The sequence below is a fragment of the Sipha flava genome, unplaced genomic scaffold, assembly GCF_003268045.1.
Source record: "Sipha flava isolate LNK unplaced genomic scaffold, YSA_version1 530_pilon_pilon, whole genome shotgun sequence".
Lineage (NCBI taxonomy): Eukaryota > Metazoa > Arthropoda > Insecta > Hemiptera > Aphididae > Sipha > Sipha flava.
The window spans coordinates 186,989-213,003 of record NW_020273512.1 but is presented as its reverse complement, the minus strand read 5'-3'; the positions used below and the strand labels follow the sequence as shown (position 1 = coordinate 213,003).

The 26,015-nt window shown below is 26.3% G+C and overlaps 1 protein-coding gene and 1 long non-coding RNA gene across 4 annotated transcripts in view; one reads left to right on the top strand and one right to left on the bottom strand.

The window, feature by feature from the left end:
* LOC112690945 (1-phosphatidylinositol 4,5-bisphosphate phosphodiesterase classes I and II) overlaps positions 1-26,015 on the bottom strand; it is a 60,086-nt gene that overhangs the window by 13,725 nt on the left and 20,346 nt on the right. For both annotated transcript variants that reach the window (XM_025565054.1, XM_025565055.1), the window contains exons 3-5: positions 6,113-6,190; positions 5,961-6,029; positions 5,579-5,716 (exon numbers count right to left, since the gene is read on the bottom strand). In XM_025565054.1, coding sequence (XP_025420839.1) covers positions 5,579-5,716; positions 5,961-6,029; positions 6,113-6,190 — 285 coding nt within the window. The remainder of the gene's footprint in view (positions 1-5,578; positions 5,717-5,960; positions 6,030-6,112; positions 6,191-26,015) is intronic.
* On the top strand, positions 12,676-15,891 carry LOC112690946. Of its 2 annotated transcripts, XR_003149264.1 has the most exons (4): positions 12,676-12,774; positions 13,598-13,683; positions 13,756-13,907; positions 15,725-15,891. It is a non-coding gene; the product is annotated as an uncharacterized LOC112690946 (long non-coding RNA). The 2 variants fall into 2 exon arrangements; XR_003149263.1 differs by lacking the exon at positions 15,725-15,891 and having other exon boundaries at positions 13,756-14,018.

Sequence of the window (26,015 nt, the reverse complement as noted above, 5' to 3'; positions counted from 1 at the left end):
ATCATTTAGCCGTTTAAAAAATATTTTCAGATTTAATAGGCCTCATTTAATATTTGATAATTTAAAAGATATTGTAATAATTCAATGCAACAAATCGTTTTGATAATTTAATAATTATAATTTTTTTTTTTTTAATTCAATTTTTTTCTTTCACATTTGGATATTTTTAGCATATATTTTATAAATTATACTTACATATATATGTACATATTTCTGTATTTTCATTACATATAAATCCATTCCCTAGTACTAACATATTTTTACAACAAAATAAAGTTAAACAGAGCTATCTGGTATATAATAGAATATATATCCATGTTGATGGTAATATTTCTTATTTTAAAATTAATACAATTTAATTCAATTCAGGTGTCCGAACTGGCATTAAGGATTGCCTCATATTAGATTTTTTTCTTTTAATTGAAAACAAATGAGAGTAAGCATTTAAAATAATAAATGTAATTTAAAACTTAGTGCTTTTAACAACAAATTTGTTTGATTTTAATATTAGACGTGACCTGTTATTAAATTGTACACAATTTTAAATGGGAAAGAAACAACTTTAGTATAATAATTCATTTTTCTTTTTTGCCAAGTCAATTGTTAATTCATTTTTTAAGTCCTCATAACAGTAGCAGTACGTAGACATACCGCTGGTACACAAAGATATACTCCTTTCCCAAGAGAAATCTGGATTAAAAAATCGTCTTTTTTTGTAAAGAGCACAGCTGTACACATACTTTGACGTAAATTTTGAGGGTACGTCAATGTATATAAAGTACATGTTTTTTTTTAAGATGTCTCCCTCGTGGAAGCACTTTCTAAACAATGAGAGAACATACGCTGCGGTATAAAGTATACCTACGTTTAATTTCTTTAAAGAATATCATACTTTTTTAACTTATCTTTATTGTTACAGTTATTAAGTACTTATTGTTATACATGATAATTGTATAAAACATTGGCGAAACACTAATATTTTCAACCTTATGTTTTATATTACAATAAATAGTGATTCAAAATTAATTAATTTCAATATAAACCTATCATTTATTAGTCAACATTAAATTAAATAATCATTCTTACAAACGATTGCGGTAATAATAATAGTGGGCAAATCTGACTGCTTCATATGGAAAATGTATTTATATTATATATTTATATATTTTATTCGGATAGCAATCTTATCTTAGAATCAATATTTAGTTATTTTTAACAAATATCAAAATAAAAATAAAAGATAAAATATGTTTATTTATACTTCATTTATTATAGCTTTTATTTCATTACACTTAAATGAACTTCAAACATTTATATATAGAGTAATCTTTAAAATTTACATTAAATTCATATGGAACATGCACGATATAAGTTGTAAAAGAAAATATTAATCATCAAATAATAATTTATTTCCCGAAATTAATGAATTGAATTATTTTAAATATCTATTTATTAGGATATTCAAAACGGACAGAAATTATTTACATTAATAATTCAATCAGCCAAAGTATTAAAATAAATATAATTTGTTATAGTCAATAAGATTCTTAAACCATGTTATCTCGTGCATATAAATTTGTTCATTCAATTTGTTTATAAACTTACGTAAAAAATATACTTAATTATGTTATTTAACCTCATTAATAGGTAAAATAAAATCAAAAAAGGAAAAGTACCTATACAGAATAACTATATTATTTATTTTATCTTATAATTATGTATAAATTGCATTATACTAAAATAGAAATTAGAAACCATTATTAAAAATGACTTTGTTTACTTTGAACTTACTTTACTATATTATGATCAAAAATAAAATTAAAATTCTTACACTTAAATCTAATTTGATAGACAATTAATTGTATAAGCAATATGGTAATAATAATAATAATAATATATACATATGTATCTAATAATAATAGTAGTTTATATTATTGTGCTTTAATTTAGTATAACGTAGTAAACCATTCATCTAGAGCACAATTAAAAAATAAACGACTTTAGAAAAATAGTATTTAAATTTTGCAACTTATTTTGAATTGTTTATGACTATTTTTTTAATTTTTGAGCGCCAACAATTACACAAATAGTTAACAGTGTTCTGTTAGTTAGTTCTGTTTACAGGAATTGGACACATTTTAAGGTAATTTTAAATATAATAAATTTAACTAACAAATATATTTTATCCAATTATTCTATAATGACATTTTATAAAATAAACATGTTTATTTTGTTATACTCAGTTTGATCAACATATTTCTTACCCCTAACTATTATCTCAAGGCCACAATTAATACACTTTACATCATTTTGAGGATTATAATTATATGTTTACCCGTATTATATTTCAATGATATAACTAGATAATTGATAAGTATTGGAATGCCGTACTATTTACTCATTTATGAAGCCCACTACTCTATAGCCTAGATTTTAGAATATTATAATTATATACGTACGGAGTTTATATACAATTATAATACAAACTAATTAGAATTTCGAACGTGTTTATTTTTTTTTTACGTTCATTCTTATTAATACACAAAACTTTTTATTCAATTGAATAATGAAACACACTCACATTGGCACATAATAGTTTAAATGTATTTCAAAATGATATAGTCAATAATATATTTATTGTGAACACTTACATTATTTATGCATGTTAGGAAATTAAATTTTGTAAATAATGAAATTAAAAAGTGCAGTGCAGTTTACATATTAAAATTATATTATAAGATCATAAATGCAAGGAAATCGTACTTATATTTCTATAAATTAAAAACACGTACGAGTATAGTGCCATTATAGACACAAAAAATGTGAACCCACAATCAATTTATCTTTCCGGTGCTGTGGCTACTCCTATTGACATCCAGTTATTAATACGAATCTAAGCGAGTGTAACTTATTATCACTGAATAGGTAAGATTCCACGACTTGATTCGGACCCCAATAACGTTTTGAAATGAGATATTTTAAATGAATTAAAATCATTTCCTCCCTAATAACATTTTTAAAATACTCTTTGATACGAACTTAAAAAGTAAAATGGAAATATTTACTTTGATTCAATTATTGTTAGTAGGTAATTAATTAATTAATTATTTATTACCAAGGTCAATATTTTAATATTATTATTTAATGAGTAAATACATCGTAAAATTTAGTTTTATTCTCTGTAAACTCAAAGATTATACTACATAAGAGATATTTTTTATTCTTTTAATCATGAATACATAAAACGATGAATTAAAATTAATTAAAATTGAAATAAATTTGATAATGTACATTTAAAAAATTCCAGTTCATCCGTATTTTTAACTATTTAATTAATTGTATTATCATAAGTTATTGAATTATTAAAAATATGAAAAAATACCAACATTTTTAAAAAAAAAAAAATTAAATATTATGAAATAAGCCAACTCACGTTTTATACGTAGATATAGTTTGTAGTTCATAAAATATTTATCCCAACACAAATTTCTCTAATAACTTAACAAAGAGACATTAAAAAACAGTAAAGTATCATAGTACTGCAAAAAATTGAGACGTATATAAAATATTTCCTGTAGAACTGAATAGTAAAGACATGGATATTAATTTAGAGTAACTTATAAATCTACACTTGGTTCGGAGTAATAAAATATGAAGTATTTAAAATTTAAATGTATACATTAGTTTGTCTTCCATTAGGTTTTTCCCATTGGTCCTAGTATTTTAATTATATACTCGTATAAGTTTAAATTAAGCTAAAATTAATTAGGTAAGAAATAGAAATAAAAATAACGTGTAACTAAAGAAAAATGAAAGACTCGTATTTTATCACCTAAAAAGTAAAGGTGTTATATAATGAAGGCATTATTAATGAGAATAATTAATATGCAAAAAGTTTGACAGTTAACTCAATACTTGAAATGTTTTGTTTTGCATGAATATTCGGTAAATAAAACGTTTGATTGCACTATACAAAATACATAAATCAATGTAAAAATAAAAAATATTAAAATCACACATAATATTTCCACATTATATGTTAATTGTTATGATGTAAGCTGTCAAACTACAGCATCCAAATATATAAAAAAAAAAAACCAGTTGCCGTATTGTTTTTTATATCCACAAATATTTATACTAATATATTTTCTCTAACTGTTGGTAAAACTAAACTGATTTTTTTTAAACCTACACATTTTGATGTTATTTTAATATGGATACATTTTGTTTTGCTAATTTTAACGATTTCATAATATTCAGATTCTCAACGCATCAATACTATCAGTACTAAAAAAAAAAAATAGAGGGAATAAATATCTGAGAAACCATTTTATCTCTATCAATATTTTTCATACTTCCACTTTTCATAGCTCTCTTAACTTTATATGATTAAAACTATTCAACTAACTTAGCTTCAAAATTTAATATATATATATATATATGTACGAGAAAATGTTCAGAGAATTAGTTTTTATTAAACTTCATATTTAGGTTCTATAATATAATAATATTTTACAATAAAGTTTAAAACGTAAAAGTAAGGTATGTTAAATATCTAAACGTTTTTAAAAAAATATATCCAAAGTAAACTTAATATCTTATAATAATAATAAACATTAAAATTAAAAAATATTTAATAACTAATTTAGTAAATATTATAATGAAAGTATAATATAATGAATCTCTGCTATCAAATCTTCGATTACAACTTTAAATTTTTTTCAGTAGTGTAATTAATGCAATGTAATAAATTTATTAAGGTAATTATAAAATTGAAATATGCGTATTATGCAAATTTAATGTATAAAATAATATCAAGTGTTTTATAAAATGCATCTCATCGCTTAATACCACGTCTTGAGACGTAATCAATGGTTATTAGTATACTTATTTTAATAAATGTAAACTAATGTGATATTGAAACAATATATCCTCCTCAAAACTTTATTAAGTGGATTAGAAGTGGTAATTTTTCATCTTGATCTATCATAAGTGTAACATAAAAATTTAGACGTTTTTATACTTCCAACGTAACGATCGATCAAATGTTAAAATACGGATTTTGAGAAAATATTTGAAATTAGTAGTTAAGTCCACTTAGGAAAAGACTCACACTATTCTTATTTTAACCACCTCAAGTTCAAAAAACGTTGAAAATGTTAACTTTAAAATTCAAAATATTTTCAATCGATGTTGATGGAATTTATACAAGGATAAGATTAAAAATAAGACGAATTACATTCTCATGTAAACTGGGTGGATAATTAAAATCTGTTTTTTAAATTTGTATTGCATTGTTATAGATCGATCCGTACGTTAGAAATTGAAAATATTTACATTTATTTGTTACACGTGTGATAGACAAAAATAAATCGCATTAAATATTTTTTAAAAACAAAATCGTGTAAACGTGAGTAGTCATCAATCATATAATCAACAACCAACTATTTTAAGCATCTATTTTTATGTTCAAATTTAATTAACAATATTATATGATTAAAATGTTAGTCACGATGCTTTGATGAAAAATTATTATTATTATTGTTATTATTATTACTATTATGTAATATATGCTTACTTGGGCCGTTTGCTTTTTATTGCAACAGAAATTAATGAATGACACGTTCACAAAATCCGTGGCCACGACGACGGTAATCGTTTTATCGCCCAATGGCTCTTGGGACCCCATGCACACCACACTTCTCAATTTCGCGTCCTAAATAAAACCGAGGGACGTAAAATCATTCATCAAATAGTTGTACACGTTCACTTCCGTGTATAAAATACACACACACACACACACACACACACACACACACACACACACACACACACACACACACACACACACCCCCACACACACACACACACACACACACACACACACACACACACACACACACACACACACACACACACATAAATATATATATATATATATATATAATAAATGAAAATACTTTAGGGACCCTGGCATATTTTCCCGTCCTGGTGTCTCGTATCATCGACATGTCAATCACTTCGCAGTCCTGACAAAAAATAGTGAAAACAAATGGATATAATAAACTCAGTCATTACGGAGGTCCAACATTTATAAAGTAATGCGTTTTACTTTTTTCTGATCAATCCAGTACAAGAAAAATCCTCGTTCGTCCACTTTGATGGTCACCAATAGTCCGATTCCGCTTTCCTATATATATAAAAAAAAAAAAAAAATTATAATTTATGTTAAGAAACATTCGTACAAGTATCATTAATTATTTTTCAGATAAATATTTCCAACAAAAATATTAATAAAAACATTTTTTAACATATAGGTTGAAAAAACAGTATTTTAAGAATGAACAATAGTAAAATTCCGAATAATAAAGCATAAAATTACAAAACAATATATAGTTATGATTATGGAAATAAAGTTATATCAATTTTGATTATTAAAACATTCAATCTAACGACTCCTTGTAATAAGAATGAACTATTATTTATATTAAATATAATGTTGTAATAATGCACTTCCATTAATTAAAATAATGTGCATAGAACGTTGTACAATGTACACTACATCGAAGTAATTCGTTCACGTTGATAAAAAAACAATGTGAAATTATAATAATAACAATAATAATCATAAAATAATGATAAACAAATCAAATATACGACTTGGAAAGCAATAATATAAAAATTCTTATCGAGTAAGAAACAAAAATGAGTCGAATGCGAAATACGTATTAAATAAACTTTGTCCTTATCAAATGTTCTAAAATTATTTGTAATTTACATGTTTATCTATATATACCTATTTCAAGCAAAATTTTCCGTGGGCACACTCGTCGTAGTGTGGTTTAAAACTTGCCGAGGAGCACCTGTTTGCATTTCAATTGATGATTTATCCAAAGACAAAGTTTATACATTTTTAATAATGTTTTCTTTGCGCATCGATCGATCTGATCGAGAAGAAGGAACGTTAAGTCCGCCGAACAAATTATTGGCGCTCGGCATTTGAAAATGAGCATTACGAAAAAATTAAACAGCGTTTTGCCGCCACGGCTACAGACTGCACGCAGTTGTTTGCAATTCGATTATTCGTTTGAAATGGGACCAAGGGACTAACTAGGTAAGTTAGCTAATAGTTTTCACTCATGAAGTGAAGTTAATCTAGAGAAACGCAAGTTTAGTTTAATGTGAAAATTCACTTTTTTTTAATTTAACTTGTTAAAGTTATAAGTAAAATAAAAAAAAAAAACTTAACCACATCAAAAATAAGTTACATTTTTTAAAAATTAAATAATAACAATTATAATGATAATAATAATAATATGATATTTATTTGAATCTATGTTTATGTATGTTATTTTGATCTCAATTGAAATTTAGATATAAAGCAATCATCACTTCTGCAATTGTTGCTTCGATTATTTTTATTTAAAAAAAAGGACTTGTACAAAAAAAAATGTATTTTATATTTTTAATGCTTAACTTTTAATTGAGAAAAAATGTAATTCGTTAAGTTAGAAGTAACTTTTGAAAAAAGAAATTAACTCGTTAAATAATTAATCATTTTAACTCGTTAATGCTCTCTGGAAAATGCGAATCAGACTGATAAAAGAAAAAAAACATAATGTTGATAGTATACATAAATCAGGGCTATGATTAAGATAAAGTATAACCATTTGAACCAACAAGTATTTTTTAAGACATAAGGATATACAAACACGTAGTAGTAGAAATAGATATACAGGTGGGTGATATGCAGTAGATTATATTTTAACAATAATAGACAATAACGTTGTGACGACGGATAACGGAACATAACAAAAATAATAAGTTGGTGGATAAAAAAGAGAAAGATAGATAGAGAGAGATTTGGGGGAGAGCAGTGGCGCATACAAGGAGGGTCAGGGGTGTCGACTGACACCCCTCAGAGAATTAGTGACTAGTTCTGTGTGAACTTTTATGAATATTTGTTTAATTTAATACAAACCAATTTTTCTGCTATCCAAATCATGGTTATCCTAGAACTAAAGTGTCACATGAGAACAAGTAGTAGGGCTCAATCTCAAAAATTATGCTATATAAACATAAATTAATACCCAAAAAATTGAAAAATAATTAATACTAGGTTATATTTTAAAAGTTTTTATTTTTAGTATCTTTGTTAGTAAGAAAAAACCAAAAACACTTAAAAATAAGAATTACACTATGCCTGAACTCATACTTTACAGGGGGAGGTAGGTGGGTACCTCGAAGTATATATTTTCGGCACCCTTGTCAAAAATCTACTGTGCACCATTGGGGGAGAGTAACAGAGATAAAGAAACAAATAATTGAGATTTTACCGTACAGTATAAAACATGGGTAGTATTACAAACGTGCCACCGGCGTAAGCTTTTTGTGCACACCGCTGTTTTACTGTTTTCGAAACGAAAAATATTGTATTAAACACAAGATCCTGGAAAATCGGAAGTGTTATCAAGACTATGGATCAACACACGGCCATGCATTTCCGAATAAACAACAAAAGAAGAACGTTGTCGTCAATTGTTTAGCTATGAAATTGCACACCATCATGCGATTCACATATGTTGTTCATGAAACTACACTACACTAAATGCACGCACTCAGTGGCACTTGTGTGGGGAGGGGCAAGTGCTCCCCAGATAACTTTGAGAGGGACAAAGGTATCATTTTGCCCCCCCCCCCAGATAATTCAACAATACAAATATTTGAATTCTTCTTCTTCTAGGCATTTTAAAGACCATTAAGGTCCATTGCCGCATCAACAACATCCCTCCACTTCTCTCTGTCCCTTGACATTTCTTCTCTATTCTCTATCCCTATTATTTTGAGGTCTTCCTTAATTCTATCTGTCCACTGTTGTCCTGGGTCGTCCTCTGGGCCGTTTCGTGCTCGGTCTCCATCTCGTTATGTTCCCCAGTATTCCTTCCGATCTCCAAACATGACCTGCCCATCTTAATCTATAACTCTTCATAATTCCTATAATATTGGCTTCTCCAAAAAACTTCTTAACTCTTCATTTGTCATGACTTCAAAATCACCTACATCATTTTTTTTTTTTTTTTTTTTTTGTCCATAAATCTGTCGGAGTATTTTCCTTTCAAAAACACCCAATTTGTTTTCATCCGTTTTGGTGGTTGCCCATGTCTCGCATGCGTATAGTATTATGAGTCTAATTAAAACTTTGTACAATGTTATCTTTGATCTTCTTGAGAGTAATTTGGATTTGAAAAGTGTTGATAGTCCAAAGTAGCATCTGTTTGCTGCTATCAACCTCTCTCTTATTTCTTCGTGACTATTCGCGTTTTCATTCACCCGCGCTCCAAGGTATTTGAAGTGTTCTACTCTTTCAAAAGAATAACCTTCTATTTCTTAATTTCTTGCCGTGTGATGATTCCTGGACAATATTAGATATTTTGTTTTCTCTTCATTTACGCTAAGATCAATTTCTGCCCCTATCCTTATTAGTTCTTTTGCAGATTGTTTTAGACTTTCCTTATTTTCTGTGGTTAACACTAGATCATCAGTATAGGCTACAATTGCAAGCTGTTGGTTATCACTGATTTTTATTCCTTTCGCCTTGCTAAGGACTTGTCTCACCACTGACTCTAAGGCAATGTTAAACAAAGCCGATGACAAAGCGTCTCCTTGTCTGAGACCTGTCGACACTAGGAATTCATTTGAGTAGTCTCCTCCAAAATTCACCTTGCATTTAGAGCCTTGTACGCACGTTTTGATCATTCTTATAAGCTTTTCTGGTATTCCTATCCGGGCCATTACATTTCACAATTTATTTCTATCTATTGAGTCGTATGCTGCTTTAAAATCCACAAATAGCATATGTACGTCTTTATTGAATTCATGGCTTTTTTCTGCAACTTGTTTTATTATATGAATCTGATCTATAGTCGATTTACCTACCATGAATCCTGCCTGGTATTCTCCAATAACTTCTTTAATAAATGGTTTCAATCTGTTTAATAGGAAGTTAGATAATACTTTGTACGAAGTGTTTAACAGAGAAATTCCTCTATAGTTCTTCGGATCCATTTTATCTCCCTTTTTATGTACCGGGCATAGGACAGACATTTTCCATGATTCTGGAATCTCCTCCTGTTCCCATATATCAGTAATTAGGTTGTGGAGTTGTTGAGTCAGCTTCTTTCCTCCTTTTTTTAGGCATTCAGGGACTACTTCATCAATTCCAAGGGCCTTTCTATTTTTCAGCATTTCTAATCCCATTTCTATTTCTTGTATCGTTGGTTTGTCCAATAGTTCTTCCGCCGTTACATTAACTTTTATTGTGGTCCTATTTTCTTGTTGATTCAACATCTCTTCAAACATCTTTTTAAATTCATTTGCTATTTTACCTTTATCAGTTATAATGGTTCCGTCATCTTTTCTTATCATCAATGTTTTCGGCCTATAACCAGTTTTTACGTTCTTTATTTTTTCAAAGAAAGCTTTTATATTATTTTTGTTGTTGTTATTTTCTATTTCTGTAATTCTTTGTTTTTCCCATAGTCTCTTGGCCATTCTTATTGTTTTTTTTGCTTCTCTTTGTTTACTTGCTAGAGTTCTTTTGTTTTCATTACTCGGATTCTGTATCACATTTAGGCGAGCTTTGTCTCTTATTTCTAAGGCTTTTTTGCAGTTTTCATCAAACCATATTTTGTTTTTTTCCCCTTTTGTGTGTTTCCCAATATTCTTTCCGATGTATCTTTGATTACTTTCATTACTTTCTCCCATGTATTATTTATGTCTGATTCCTGGTTTATTCGTTGTAATTCTTCATTCAGTCTATCCTGATATAATTTTACTACATTACTTTTCAATATGTCTTTGTTAATTCGTTTTTTTCCGGAATTTCTTCTCTGTTTTTCCACTGATATTCTAAAATGTATCTTAACACTTACCAGGAAGTGGTCTGATATTGCACTGCTTCCTCTCATGCTTCTTACATCTATGATGTTTGACCTTATACGATTGTCTACTAGTACATGGTCTATTTGGTTCCTTATCCTACCGCATGGTGATATCCATGTCTGCTTGTGTATATTTTTATGAGGGAACATTGTGCTACTTACGACCATATTTCTGTTTGACGCAAATATAATAAGCATACTTACCATTTTCATTCGTTTCTCTGTGTAGGCTTTCTTTCCAAATTGTCGGTCTATACATTATTTCTTTGCTTATTTTTGCGTTGAAATCTCCTAGTACTATTTTTGGTTTCCAGTTTGGTAGACTATCATATAGTATTTCCAACTCATCATAGAAAGCAGTTTTTATGTCATCGTGTTTGTCCTCCGTTGGTGCGTAACAATTAATCATTATTACGTTGTACCACTTACATTTAAGTTCTAATATGCATAGGCGGTCGTTTATTTATTTAAAATTTACTATGTTCGGCAAGATTTTATCTTTCACTATGAAGCCTACTCCTCGTTTATGTTTCGTTCCTCCACTATAAAACATTGTCATCCTCTGAGATGTTATACTCCCTGAGTCTTCCCATCTCACTTCTTGAATTGCAGTAATATCTAACTTATATCGTTCAAGGCATGATATAGTTGTCGTCAAAGCTCCGGTCCTATATAGAGATCGCACGTTCCAGGTTCCAATTGTTATATCCGATAGCTCCAATGTCCGAGGCAATTGCTGTTGTTGTTTCATAATCAGAGTTTTTTTCCGTGTAAGGTGATTGGCCTTACGACAACTCCCAAAAGGGAGGATCTTACTACTCCCACCAATTAAGGTCAGAGTAGAGAGAAATGAACCAACTAATTAAAGTAAGTTCAGTACTTAGCTCGGGGCCCCGGGTTCGCCAAACCCGTAGTGCTAATTCCTTAGCACCCCCCTGAGGGGCTGTTATCATAAGTTAAGAAATAATGTACATAATATAATATATTTTGTTTTTATAATTATTTCAGTAAAACACTGAAGAACACTATCACAGTACAATGTTAACTTATAATATGTTAAATAATATAATTATTTAAATAATGAAAAATTTAATTTAAATACTGAAAGTCTATAGACTATACTGTTTTATTATTCTTTACTTACTTATTCTTCTACTGTAATTTGTTAATAATTATTAATTACATCTTAAAAAAATGTCTAATAAACGTCAGTTGACATTATTCAATTTCATGTTATACAAATTTAAAAAAAACTACTGACGCCCAAAGCAATGAGTATTAATTCAATTTTTAATAAATTGTTCAGGTATTCTGTATAGTGTATAAAATAAATATAATACAAATATACTTAAAACAAGGGGCTTAGGATTTTGATCATGGTTAATAAATTATTTTGCCCCCCTAGATTTTTTCCCAGTTACACCACTGCATGCACTGCTCATGTAATTATTATTACGAACTTAATGCAGCTTAGCACGATTCTATGCTTCAGTGGTCATCCGTCTCGACCAGATACGAGATGTCTCGTACATGCAAACTAGGTATACACGCGCAACAATTATATATTTATCACGTCGACGAAATAATACAACATCCTTGTCTCTCTTCAAACGGCATTAATTATGATTACAGACAAGTGTTCTATATCATATTATACGATAGTCGATTCAAACCTTTCCCCTTCTCTCTCTCCCACACTCCGTTTTGTCAGTCGACTATTACATCATTGCGCGTATGGACACGGCAACAGAAAACCGCAAATTACGCGTGCTACGTCGTATTATATTTTAATAGTTATATAAAGACAAAAAGTGTTCTGCGTAACGACTTTCAGGTACGATTTGTAAATATAATATTATTAATAACAATATCAAAATATCCCTACCAAACGAATAAAGAAATCAAATGATTATATACCGTCCACATAAATCGCAAATTTCGCATATCCCATTAAATAACATTTTCGGATTATTCAGGATTAGTTAAAAAATAATTAAAAAATTAGAAAAAAAAATTGCGTTGTTAGACATTATTGAATATTCGATTTCTTAGTTTCATCCTACCTGAATTTTAAGTAATGGTCGTATGTATAGCGAAAAAGTCTTACCTCTATGACTATGTACAATTTACTTTGAGACATACGACCTTTGCGATTTAGTCTGATAATATATAAATACATTTAAAAGCAAAGTTAAAATAGAGGTCAAAGAAAATATAGAAATAATAACAATTATATATATATGTATATTGATTTTAAAATAATATTACTATATTGTTAGATCTAAGTACTTGTTGATAACTCATTTGTTAGGAATATATTCGATGGAAAGATCTTGGGAAAAAGATGAAGAGGACGCCTAAGAACATCATATTTCTAAGACCTTAAACACCTCATGGATATAAGATCCAATTTCATAGCTGAGAAACAGAGTCATATGGCCAATGGCGAATTTTTAAACATTTAAATTTTTCTAAAAAATAAGTGATTTTATAATATCATATAAAAATTATATATAAGGTATAAATTAATAATTATATTATTGTTATAAATTCAAATAAAGAGTTATTTACAATCACATGATATAAATTAATGTTATCTTTCTTTGCACCTTCGTAGCAAGTCATTTATGATTTTTAAACAGTACTTTTTTTTTCAGGTGGGGTCGAGATTTGGGCCCCCTCTACATACGCCACTGCATATGATGATCACAAAGCATAGCCTTTAGATGATGATGACAGTTAGGTACGAGTATGTTCTTAAACTACACAATGACTAACTACGTGTTAATATTTATATTATTATCTTGTTTCACAGCTACTTTGATATGCATTCGTATCACTTCAAGACAAAATTAAAAATTATAATGTTGTTAGTCAATAAAATACTTCAATGTGATTCCAATTTTGAACAATATTTACAAATATAACATCATGCAAATTCAAAAATTTCATACATCAGTCATACATGTAAGTGAGACTACAGACATGTTTACTGAAAATAATGATTTGAAAACTCTAAAGCGTTTTAGTCAACATAAAACCTCATAATAATTAAAATAACTTGCAAAAATTTAGTTCTTTACCACTCAATAAATAAGACAAAAAAAAAAAAAAAAAAATAAGCTCAAAAATATTATGTTTACCGATTGCATACCTAAGAAAAATAATTTAGAATTACTTGGAATTACTTTACTGAGTATAAGTAGTACACAATTTTGAAGTTTTCCAATTTTTAGTGAAATGTAAACCACTGTTTATTAAATTAGCAATAAACAATTTCACAATATTCACAAAATTATTTTCGATTAAATATTTATTAAAACAAATGTAATGTATAATCTGCAATTTATTAATATAATAAAACAAATATTTTAAATATTTTGTTAAAAGCATTTTAATAAAATTTATTATTTTTCAAGTTATGAAGTATTAACTTTGATCCAAGTTCTAATAAAATCTAATTATTTCTACTAATTTTATTTAAAATTAATTATCCAAAATTATTTTCATTTTTTCAATATAAAAGTGTAATTCAGTATTATTTGATTTCTTATATCTTTAATACACTTATTTTTCCCGTAAAATATTGATTCACTCATTTTTGTTATTTTTATATTTTTTTTTTATAACAATATTTAAGAAAAAAATGTTTTTTGCATAAAATCAGGAGATAATCTAAACTATATATATAATTTATTTTTCAAAAGAAATAAAAACTTAAGATCGGTTGTAATTAGTAATTCATTTTAATTTTTTGTAAAAATGTAAAGTAGTAACCGCTTAAAATAAAATTAAACACTATTTTCGTATACATAAATTATTTATCGTGAAATTGAATATTTAACGTTAAAAAAATCACCCCTACAAATATATTAAACAACGTTTCATTTAGTGGTCTTAAAATATTTTTTTTAATTTAATAGTTATTGAAAAGTATGGTATAAAGTATATAGGAAACATTAAAATTAAAAATAAAAATATTTTATTCGTTTTGAAAACTAAACACATGGCCGAGCACCAAAATTCCCAGTGGTGTTAATCAAATAATCTACTCTTTGAGCAGTAACTGAATGCTATACAGAGCGTGTACGACTAATAACAACAAAATAATTGTTTTGCAATTCTAAATAATTTATTACAAGCTGTTAAAACGTCTACGCAGCCGAAACGTACTATGCGTTATAAATAATACCATACCTACCGTATTGTCGTTTACCGATAACAATAATATTATTAACTACATTATTAAAAGCGACAACGAAAATACGTGCAAAGATAATAAATAATGGTACCTACTTGTATTTGAGAAAAAAATGCCAACATAGAACACAAAATTGAAAAATATTCTTAACAAAAGACTAACCGAGACAATGATATAATAAATATAAAACGATACAGTGGTCTGAAACCGATGGCCCAACTATTTGATTCACATGTTACGAGTTTATAGGTACCTATATCGTATACGTAATGCCATATTTATTATAAACAGTATTTTTTATCAGCGGCGTATCCAGGGGGTGTCTGAAGAGTATACCCCTCCCCCAAATGTCTCTCTTATTTTGTAAGATATAAAGATATTTAAGACATAAGTATAATGTTATATCATATTATCATCAATTTTCATAGCTTCAAAAAACTAAATGATAATACATTTTATATTTTAACTCAAGTTTAATGAACTTATTAAAATTAAAAAGTTGGTACTTAATTAAGAGAAAAAGTTCAAAATTTAAAAATCCCCCAAAAATATTTTTCTTGCTACGCCATTATTATAATTAAAGGTAATACTTTTTGGCACCGAAGATTACTTGGTAGTATGTTTGAAGATGTTATACGGCATACCATTTCTTAAACTGTGTTCGTGGAAAACTGGGGTTCTGCGAAGATCACTTCAGGGTCCCGCGAAGCTTAAGTAATTATTTTAAACATTTTTAAGCAAATTACTTTAAAATTTCCAACTAAAGATTAGTAATGATGAGAAAAGGTTTGCATTATAGAAAAAAAATCTTTGTATATTAAATAACAATGTATAAGCCATATGGAACAGTCTACATTTATATTTAATCTAATTAAAGTAATTATTATTAAGGTATTATTATATATGTGTACCATTATTATTATTTAAACATATTTTTTTTTCATTAAATATCTATAACACAATTATTATTATATCATTATAATATATTTACAAATAATTCTAAAAAAATCTAAAAAGCTAAAAAAAAGTAAGGGTTTCACGAAAAATATGGTGAAATCATAAAGTGCTAAAGCTATAATTTAGTGGCGATTTTATTGTTTTAAATATTTGTGAAGAGAGAAGGTACATTACTCGGTTGTTATATTATATAATAATGTGTGTTATTCGTTTCGATATAAAATATTTGAGTGCTAAATTTTTTTTAATTGTTGACAATTTCACAGAGCTTTATGTTGAAGTATAATATTCATACAGGATTAATTGAACTAGTATATATTTTAATATCGTTATAAATTTTATTAAAACTTAGCTTACTATCAAAAATAAACATAATATGTTCGTTTTATTGTTGATTTTTGAGAGTAGCTTATAATATCTGTTCTTCATGGAAGGGGTGGATTATTTATTATACACGGATTACTTGAATAGGTATATAAATATATTATAAAAATTAACTGGAATTGATTTAAGAATAATATTAATGAAGTGTTAAACTACTGCTGATTATTAATACAATAATTTAAATTTACATTAAGCATATGAAGACTTGAAATCAATAACGGGCTAAATACCAATAATTTAATTTTGAGTCATTCACAATTTTCTTGAAAATAAAATACATGTCAATAAAAAAGTAAGACCTTTTAATAACTTATAATTAACACTACTCATGCGAACTACAAGTTTTACTTCACTCCTTTATTAAAAAAAAAAATCTAATATCAAAAAAATGCTAAAAAATGTTAAGTCACTGCAGTATATATCAGTAAAAATGTGCCAAGTTAGAATTTTTTATTTTTTTTTACAAATTTAAAAGATGTAGATCAAATATTTTTTTTAATATTAGACTAAGTCTTTACAAATAATAAATAAATATAGAGTAAAAAAATAGCATCATTTACTTAATTAATTGTTCGAAAAAATCTTTATTATCTTTTTTTTAAAAATGAGAGCATTTGCTGAAATTTTTTTTTTTTAACTGATATTGTATTTTTACAAACCAAGGTTAGGTTAGGTAAATCGATTTCTTTTATTGTGTTAACTTCAAACCTTTTTTTGAAGTCTTTGCACGTGTTCCAATTTTCAAGTTCACTGAAGTTAGCTTTTGTTTGCCCACGCCGGGCTAATCTTTTGTTTTTTTGAGCTAAGATTTGCTAATTTGAAGCCAATTTGAAGTTTTCCTGTATTTAAATACATGTCTGTTGCTTTTTTGAAATCATAGAAATTATTGGGCTCTAATAAAGTGATTATAAACAAGCTATTTAGTATTGCGTGGATAATGAGTTTTAATAAATCCACTGGAACTTCATACTTTTCAACTCTTTAACATTTTTAAATTTGGGCGAAATCTCTGTTACAGGACAGAAATGAATGCCCAGGCACTAGGTACTTATGATTAATCTCGTCAAATTTATCTGTGAGTATTAAAAATATCCAGAGAAATAATAGCATCTTGTTTTTATTCTGGCCAATACAGTTATCAGACCAAATAGTTGACGTTTCACTGTTGGATTAGAATTCAATGTTTCAAAAACACATGAAGCGATTTCATTTCCTCTGCGATCACTTATTCCTTAGTGCCATAAGAATATGTGCCCCGTATTTCTATTACACTCATATACACCTAAATTGTAACAGAATAACTGACGAGGTTTCGCCACTACTTCTGTTAATAATAAATCATATTTACTGCATGTATCTGTATGTGGTTTATGGAATAAAATATTTGGGCATTTTTGTTAAACGTTTCAAAGAAAAATCTGTAGGCGATAGGAGAGTCTGGAAATTTATCATTAAACGAACGAAAAAGTCTACTTCTATTTAAATCTTGGATTCAGTATTCTTTATGGCTTTTTTTTTCTCCCGTAACGACTTTCATACTTCGGAAAGGAATTCACATGTTCTATTATAAGGTTTTTATCTGCATCTGTAAACTTCCTTTTTTTCTGTGTATTACCACGTGTTTCATTATACAGTATCTCCTTTTTTTTTTACCACTAGAGTCTCAACTCTGCATTTAGTCACCCCAAAAACTTCCATAAAAGATTTTTTATAGACCTATATGATGTTACCTGTTCCATCTGGCATAGAAAAACATATTGTAATTTGCCATCTGCTATCCTTCGGATCAACATACTGACCATGACACTTTCTTTTCATCGAAGTAATACTTATCAAAACCATCAAATAAGTATTTTGTTTACAGTTTTCTTTTAAGGCATAAAAGTTATGAAATAGGAGTATTATAGACTGGATCGTGTCACCATAGAACATATTAATAATTGATAAATATGACTATAAATAAAAATTATATGTTTAGTGGCACTTAGCACTTTCAATTCACCACAAAGTCCCACACGCCATCTAGTGAATATGTTTTAACCTATGATTAGCAACTGAGGCACTTAGTCTGTTTCATATTTTATTGAGCTTGGCACTTGAACATTTTTCTGATGAACTTAAAAATCAACTCTTTGGCACTCAGCCCGTTATTGATATCAAGTCTTCATATATATGTGAATACATTTACATATATTTACTTATACATGATTCAAAGTAGAATTTCTTTAGAATACCTTTATGATGATTTGAAGACCTTTTGATTTGATCTGAAGTCATAATACTTATTTATTGTAGATAATTAATAAATAAAAAATTGGATTAAGAAACATATTAAAATCAAACTTTATTTAAGAAATAAATTTTAATATGGTTGGAATGTTTCAAGCATTAAAATAGTACCTATACATATAAGTTGTTTTTATTTATAAGTTATGCAATTTATTTTCTTCTTAAATAGTTGAAAATGTTTTTTTCCAGCGCTAATTCTTGTAGATTTTTAGAGTCAATCATTATTCGTTATTATATGTTAAAATTATAATAAATTATGCCTAAATATAAATAAGACATACTTGTTTTTAAATAAAATATTTCAAGATTAAACTTCATCTCACTTGTGAGTTGGTAACATTCGCCACTTAGCTTGAATGTGACAGTTTCAAATTTACTTTTTTTTTTTTTTTAAAAAAACAAGAGTTTTTAAAAATATTTTTATGATGTGGTTTAGTTATAGTGATAACAAGACAATTTGGATAGGTTACAACAGTGAACAGATTGTTATTATCGATATTATATTGTCTTTTATAATATTTTAAGCAAAACAAGAAAAGTTTTAAGTTTAACAATATTTTTGCTGTAAGTTCTTTTCAGGTAGTAGTAAATAAGCATTAAAGTTTCATGATACTACTTTTTAGAGAGGATATAAAATAGGTGGTACTTTAAAATTGTAATTTTTCGGTATTCTCAGTAGTTACCTTTGGCGTAAAAAAAAAAAGAACAAAAAAAACGTAGAAATTATACTAATTTGTCCTGAAACCGTTTATTTTTCTTTTGATAAAACGAGTAACTTGAAGTTTTATGGCTTGAAATGTTGCCAATCATTAAACATCGAAACCTATAAATGCTATTTTATCTGATTAAAAAAATTAAAAGATAAGACTGTTAACTTTCATAGTAGGAAGATTTTGATAGTTAAAACTAAGTCTGATCATTTTTACAAATATTTATAGTTATAGGAATATCATTAAATATATTATACACAGTAGCTTACTCATGAGTGGATTTATGCAATGATTCAATGTTGTAATTTAAATTTATACAAATGTATATGATAATTGTTATTATATAAAAAAGCAAAGAACCAAGAAAAAGTTTTTTAACGACTTTTCAAGATATGTGAATTTTTCATCAATCATCTGCCCTCGGATGAATTAATTATTTATTAATTAATAGTAAAAGACAGTTAAGAGACATGGGTATATCCAAAAATCATAAACATAAACATTTAATATCTAACTAATTAATAAATCACTTAGACGTTAAATATTGGTAATTACACGAACAGGGATCTCTAAGAAAAAAAGTCAAGTATTTAAAATTACCTATAACAAATTATTTTATAATATAGGTACGTAAAGTTTTACCATAATACATTGTACCTCGTAAAAATTATCAGGAACTTAATAATAATTAAATACCAGTGTAAGTAAATCTAAATATTTCTATATAAACAAAATATTAACAAATAAACAAATAGTTTAAAAAATTCACTGTGGTATTAGTTTGTTTTTAAAAGAAATTTCTTAGTAATAATTGTATTAGAAACCGTGATAAATATGTTTAATAGTGAAGAAAGAACTATTAGGTCGATTTTGAAACTCTAGAAATGTGATAATCCAAATTTATGAATCGTGGTTTTCAGACATTTGTACATGGTTATTTGCATAATCATTTTTGTTAAATATTTCTTTACTTATTTGTTGTTAGTGTGCACTAACAATTCAAATTTCCTTTAAAAAAAAAAAAAAGGTGAAATTAGTTATTTTTCTATTTTAACTTGATTTTTTCATATGTAATAAGAATTCAAGATTCTGAATAAAGCGACCGATTTATTGAATTTTATGCATTACAATGTTGTTTTATATTTTAGTCAACTCTTATTTTTTAGGAAGAAGTTTAGCGCTAAAAGTTTCATGTGGTTGCTTTTTAGATTGGATACAGATAGAACTTTTAAAACATTATTTTCCGATTTTCTACGTTGTTTTCCTAAGCGTAAAGTAAATATGATAAACAATACTCAGTGAAATATATATAAATATATGAGTTGGTTGGATTACTTCTGTCAAATGGTACAGACTTCTGCAGTGTTTCTCGTACTATTTGTTTGTATTTGAAAGTGATGATGAGTTATCGTATTCGAAAAATAATTTGGAGTGAAGGTCAATATATATATAATATGATTAAGGAAAAAATAAAAATATAAACCATCAATAGTTGAAGTAGTAATGAAATAGTATCAATAGTAATGAAAAGAATGAATTTTGTTGCAATTAAATGTTTAGTCGTCAAAAAAAAAGAAAATTGATGGCACAAATTTTTTTGATCTTTAAATACCACCCACATTAAACAACTTAGGGATAGCCTTGCATAAAACTCATGTCCATGTAATATTTGTTTAGTCAAAAACATTTTAAATTTTGACTGAATACAATTTAACAATATTTTCAGTTTTTCGTTCACATAAAAATTATGTAAGTAAATTACATATTAACATATTACATATTTTATTTCCATTTAATAAGTAAATAGAGCTAGCCTACTAAAGTACCTTATTTATTACATATTTATGTCCAATTTACTATTTAAAATATAATATTATGTTATTTACCAATAGTTTGGTTACAGGAAATTAATTTATAGAATAGTATAAACGAGAAAAAAAACATTATTATAGCTATAAAATTCGTGCTATCGATATTTTCGACTATTTTAGCAATCTTTCTAAGCATAGTCAAAGAAACTGAAGAAAAGTTGCAATAATGATTAATCTAATTTATTATGATAAAATAAATAAACTTATGTTTCAAGGAAAGAAATTTTAAGAAAAAGCTACTTTTACCTTATTTTGTGTCAAGAAAACTTCGCGACTTCAATTATAATGGACACAATTATTTTTATAAAAATATATAGTTGGGTTGCAATTAAATAAGGTAAAATATCTATGTATGTAACCTACATATTTTTCGATTTAAAAAAAGTTATATTTTTATTTGGATTTTATCAGGATAATTATATAAAATAATTAAGTGACACGATTGACTAATATTATATAATTGGAAAGTCATATAAAAAATAATAGTTTTATTCTTATTTCATAAAGTTGATGAAAAAAATACACGATGTGAAAATGTAATGTCCATTTCACGAACTGGATAACTTTTCATGAAATTAATGATTTCATTAAATTGATGATGCAACATGTATACTTATTAAAATTTTGATAGTTTAAGGGTAAATTAATTAAAGGTTAAAGGATCAACCATTGATTTTAAAAGTTTATAAATAAATATGACCGGTATTTTTTTGAGTTATTAAGTAACAATCTTGGTGAAATTTTATTTATTTTATATTTTGATTACAATTCAAATGTTTAAATTGACGTATCGAATTCATAATCCAGTTTTCACTGTCATGTTTAGATGAAATTATTTGATATTTTATACTACTTAACAGCGACGGGATTTACTGATGTACAATTTTATTTTGTACATGAACAGTTCATGTACTTGATGTACTATTTTTAATTTCTAGTATGGTGTCAATATTTTTTAATTTTCTCTTAGCTAAGGACCACTTCGTCATTTTTTAAGATCTTCAAGTATACAAACTTTTCTTGCAATAATTTATTTTTATTTGAATTTTGATCCATAAATGAATAGTATTGTTAGTAATAAAACATAATGATTACGAAAGTGTGATACTCTATTGCGACTCAATGGTATCTCGGAATAATGCTTGAAATTAATTAGTTTTGTTTTTAATTTAACTGAAGTTAGTGTAGGTGTGTACACCATATCATAAAGAAGTTAGTAACGTATATCATATTACAAGTTTAAATTGAAGAGCTTATTCAGCCTTAATTGAATTCTCAATCTCAACATTTTCGATTAAATATAACTTCTACATATTGATTAATTTAAAAAAAATACGTAATACAAGAGAAATTTAGTAAACGAAAACTTAATATGTAATAGCAAATATGGGGTTGAAGTTCGGAATGTGTGACATACTGATATAATTACTTTGAAGTTTTTCTTAGCTTTCAAAGTCTTAGATGTATTATAAAAAAAAAGGTTTCATGACTTTAACTACTTGACATTATTAAACTTATGTATACATACGAGTACATATATATATATATGATGAAGAAATTGCAAAATATTCTATCTTATATGTTCGTAATTTTTAAATTTTTTTCTTATATTATATAAATTATTTTCAAATTTATATAAAAAAAATAATTTCATATCAAACTTAAACTAATTGAAAACTATTTATTTGTTTTGATTTTCGTACTTTATTTAATTGTTAAATATTATACATCGTATACGATATTTTATATATAAAATACGTATATATGTATGCTCCATTCAATAACTATCATAAAACTACAATTATTATATGTGAAAGTTTTTGAAATAAAGGATTAATATTTTCAACAATAAATACGCCTCCAATGAGGTTATACACTACGCTATGAAAGTTTTCGTGTAAATATTATTGAAAGTATAACGAAGGATGGCTTGAAAAAAGAACAAACCGGAAGAAGAAAAATAAAATACATGGGAATCATAAAAGAAATGAAAATTAAAAAAAAAAAAAGGTGTAAGTAACCAAACAGAATGTTGATAACAAGAAAAATTATCTATATGAAAATAAAATAAAAATATTATTTAAAGGAATTGTATTTTATAAATTATAAATTACATTTCACAATAATCCTTAATTCCCTAATTTAAATCGTCGCATGCATCCGTGAAGTTTAAAAGTCATAAATGTATTTTTATATTATAAAGAAAATCGGGCTAATACTAAATTTTTGTTGGCTGGAAAATGATCTAAAACGGTTTACTGAATAATTTTTGGTTAAAACGATATTATGTACAATATTTGAGGTAAAAAAAGGATAATCCTTTGAACATTATACTGAATTGACAGTGAGTATATAACAGGAGAAAAAGAGTTAGTGGGTTAAAGAGGGGGGTTTAAAATGTCTGAAATATACATTATATAATTGATATATGGCCCTTATATCTATTTTTATGGGTACATATTTATAGAAACATATAAATCTAACAGTACAAATGTATTTTATAATCGTTATTAACATATTATTCTGGATGATTACATAATTCATATGCAGTTTACACAATATATGTATCATTGTTGTGAACTTTTTTTATATAGAATGCATAAAAAACCAGAAAATGGAATCAATATAATTTTCAACTCTTATGCAATGTATAAAGTACATTAAACAATTATTTATTGTTTAATATTTTGGATAATATAAAATTTGTTATTACTAAAGACCGGATTTATATGTTTTTTACATATCGTTACTTGGTCTATGCTTGTTGTATGAGTTGTATGAGAGTAAAAAATGTGGACGATTCATTCAATTCTGAGTCTGTAGAAAAAAGTTTTTTTTTCATATTTGAGAATATATCATAGGTTAGAGAATATTTAGCCCATTTAGCATATTTTAGAATATTTGAAGTTTTTTTATAGTTGGAGATTGTATAAACTGTTATCTGCAAACTAACCAATATACCTGGTAACATAATAAAAATACTAAAGTGTCTCAATTAAGTTAAAAAAATAAAGGTTACTAAATGTTAGCAAAAGTTGGGAACATTTTATGTTGGGAAACAATGAAGATCTCCCAGAATATTTTACACCTAATGTAGTTGATATGAAGTTTGCACCTTTAATATCTGTTGATGTTGAACGCTCATTTAGGCTCTATAAACAAATTTTAAGCGATAGAAAAACTAACATGAGTACAGATAATATGTAAAATATATTATTGTTAATTCATATAATAAAATTTAAATAGTAATTCAAGTTTCTTTTTTATTCTTCATAAAGTAAATATTTACCATTGTATGCACCAAAGATATATTGTAATTTTATATATTGTATTAAATTATTATTATTTAAGGATTACCTTTTGTTAACCATTTTTTTTTTTGTTTTATTATATTTTAATATATATATATATATATATATATATATATATATGATTATTTGTTATTTTTAATATTGTGACAATAGTATTAGTACAACATTTAATTAAAATATACCAAAGGAATATTGTTTTTAAATTTTAATACTGTAGACCAGGGATCGTCAATCAGTCGATCGTTGTAAAATTTAATTTTACCACTATCGATCGACCGCGTAAAATAATCGATTAATTGGATTATGGGAGTATTAGATTTAAAGATTAAAGACCTAAATTTTCCTGTATGTCTTAAATTTAAGGGACTTAAATGTCAAATGTAGCTCACTTGTTTGAAAACGTTGGCGACCCCTGCTATAGACTATACTGTAATATTTTTACTATATTTCTACTCTTACTGAAGTACAATAGTATTCTATTATAATACGCAACTACGTATATACCTCATGATTAAAAGAATGTTGTAAAAAAAATTTTTTTTTTAAAAATACATATTAAACTATATATTGATGTTTGTTGATTATTTTTTGAATAATTTCGAATATTTTTACATATTTTTAAGATTTTTAAGAGAATATAATAAGAATATTTGAAGGTTTTTTAGAGAATATTAGCATCATATTTAAGGTATTTTAAGAGAATATAAATCCGGTCTTTAGTTATTACATTCAAAAAAATATTAAATAAATACAATAATCAATATCTTGAACAAAAATAGAGAAATGACACCACATACATAATACTCTGGAACCTGAAGTAATATTAAATAATTACGGAATTTGTAAAACGAACATTTTAGATAGATATTTATATAACGTAACATTTGAATTTAATGATTCAAGATTTACTTAATAAAAATAATTAAAAGTTCAAATGCTATGCCAACAAATCGGAATAATCACTATAAATAATAAATGGAAAAATACATAGTAATAAATAGGGAACGGATTTATATGTAAATACATATTTTTATTAAAACGAGATATTTAAAATTTGATAAGAAATGTTCATGATTTAAATCATTCCTATTAATATGATGCTACTTTTATTTTACATATTTTTACATATTTTGGTATACTTACATATTTTTACATATTTCACTAATTTGTAAATATTTTTAAACATATTTTATTATTTCATCATTCATACGTCTTCTTCGTACAAAAATACAAAAAATTATTTCAAATTTAGATCCAGAACTTTTATCGCTATTAGAAAAGCTCAAAATATTATGCAAAATGAAACATTGAAAACAAATTTAATTTTCATCTTAATGAATTTTTTTCCTACA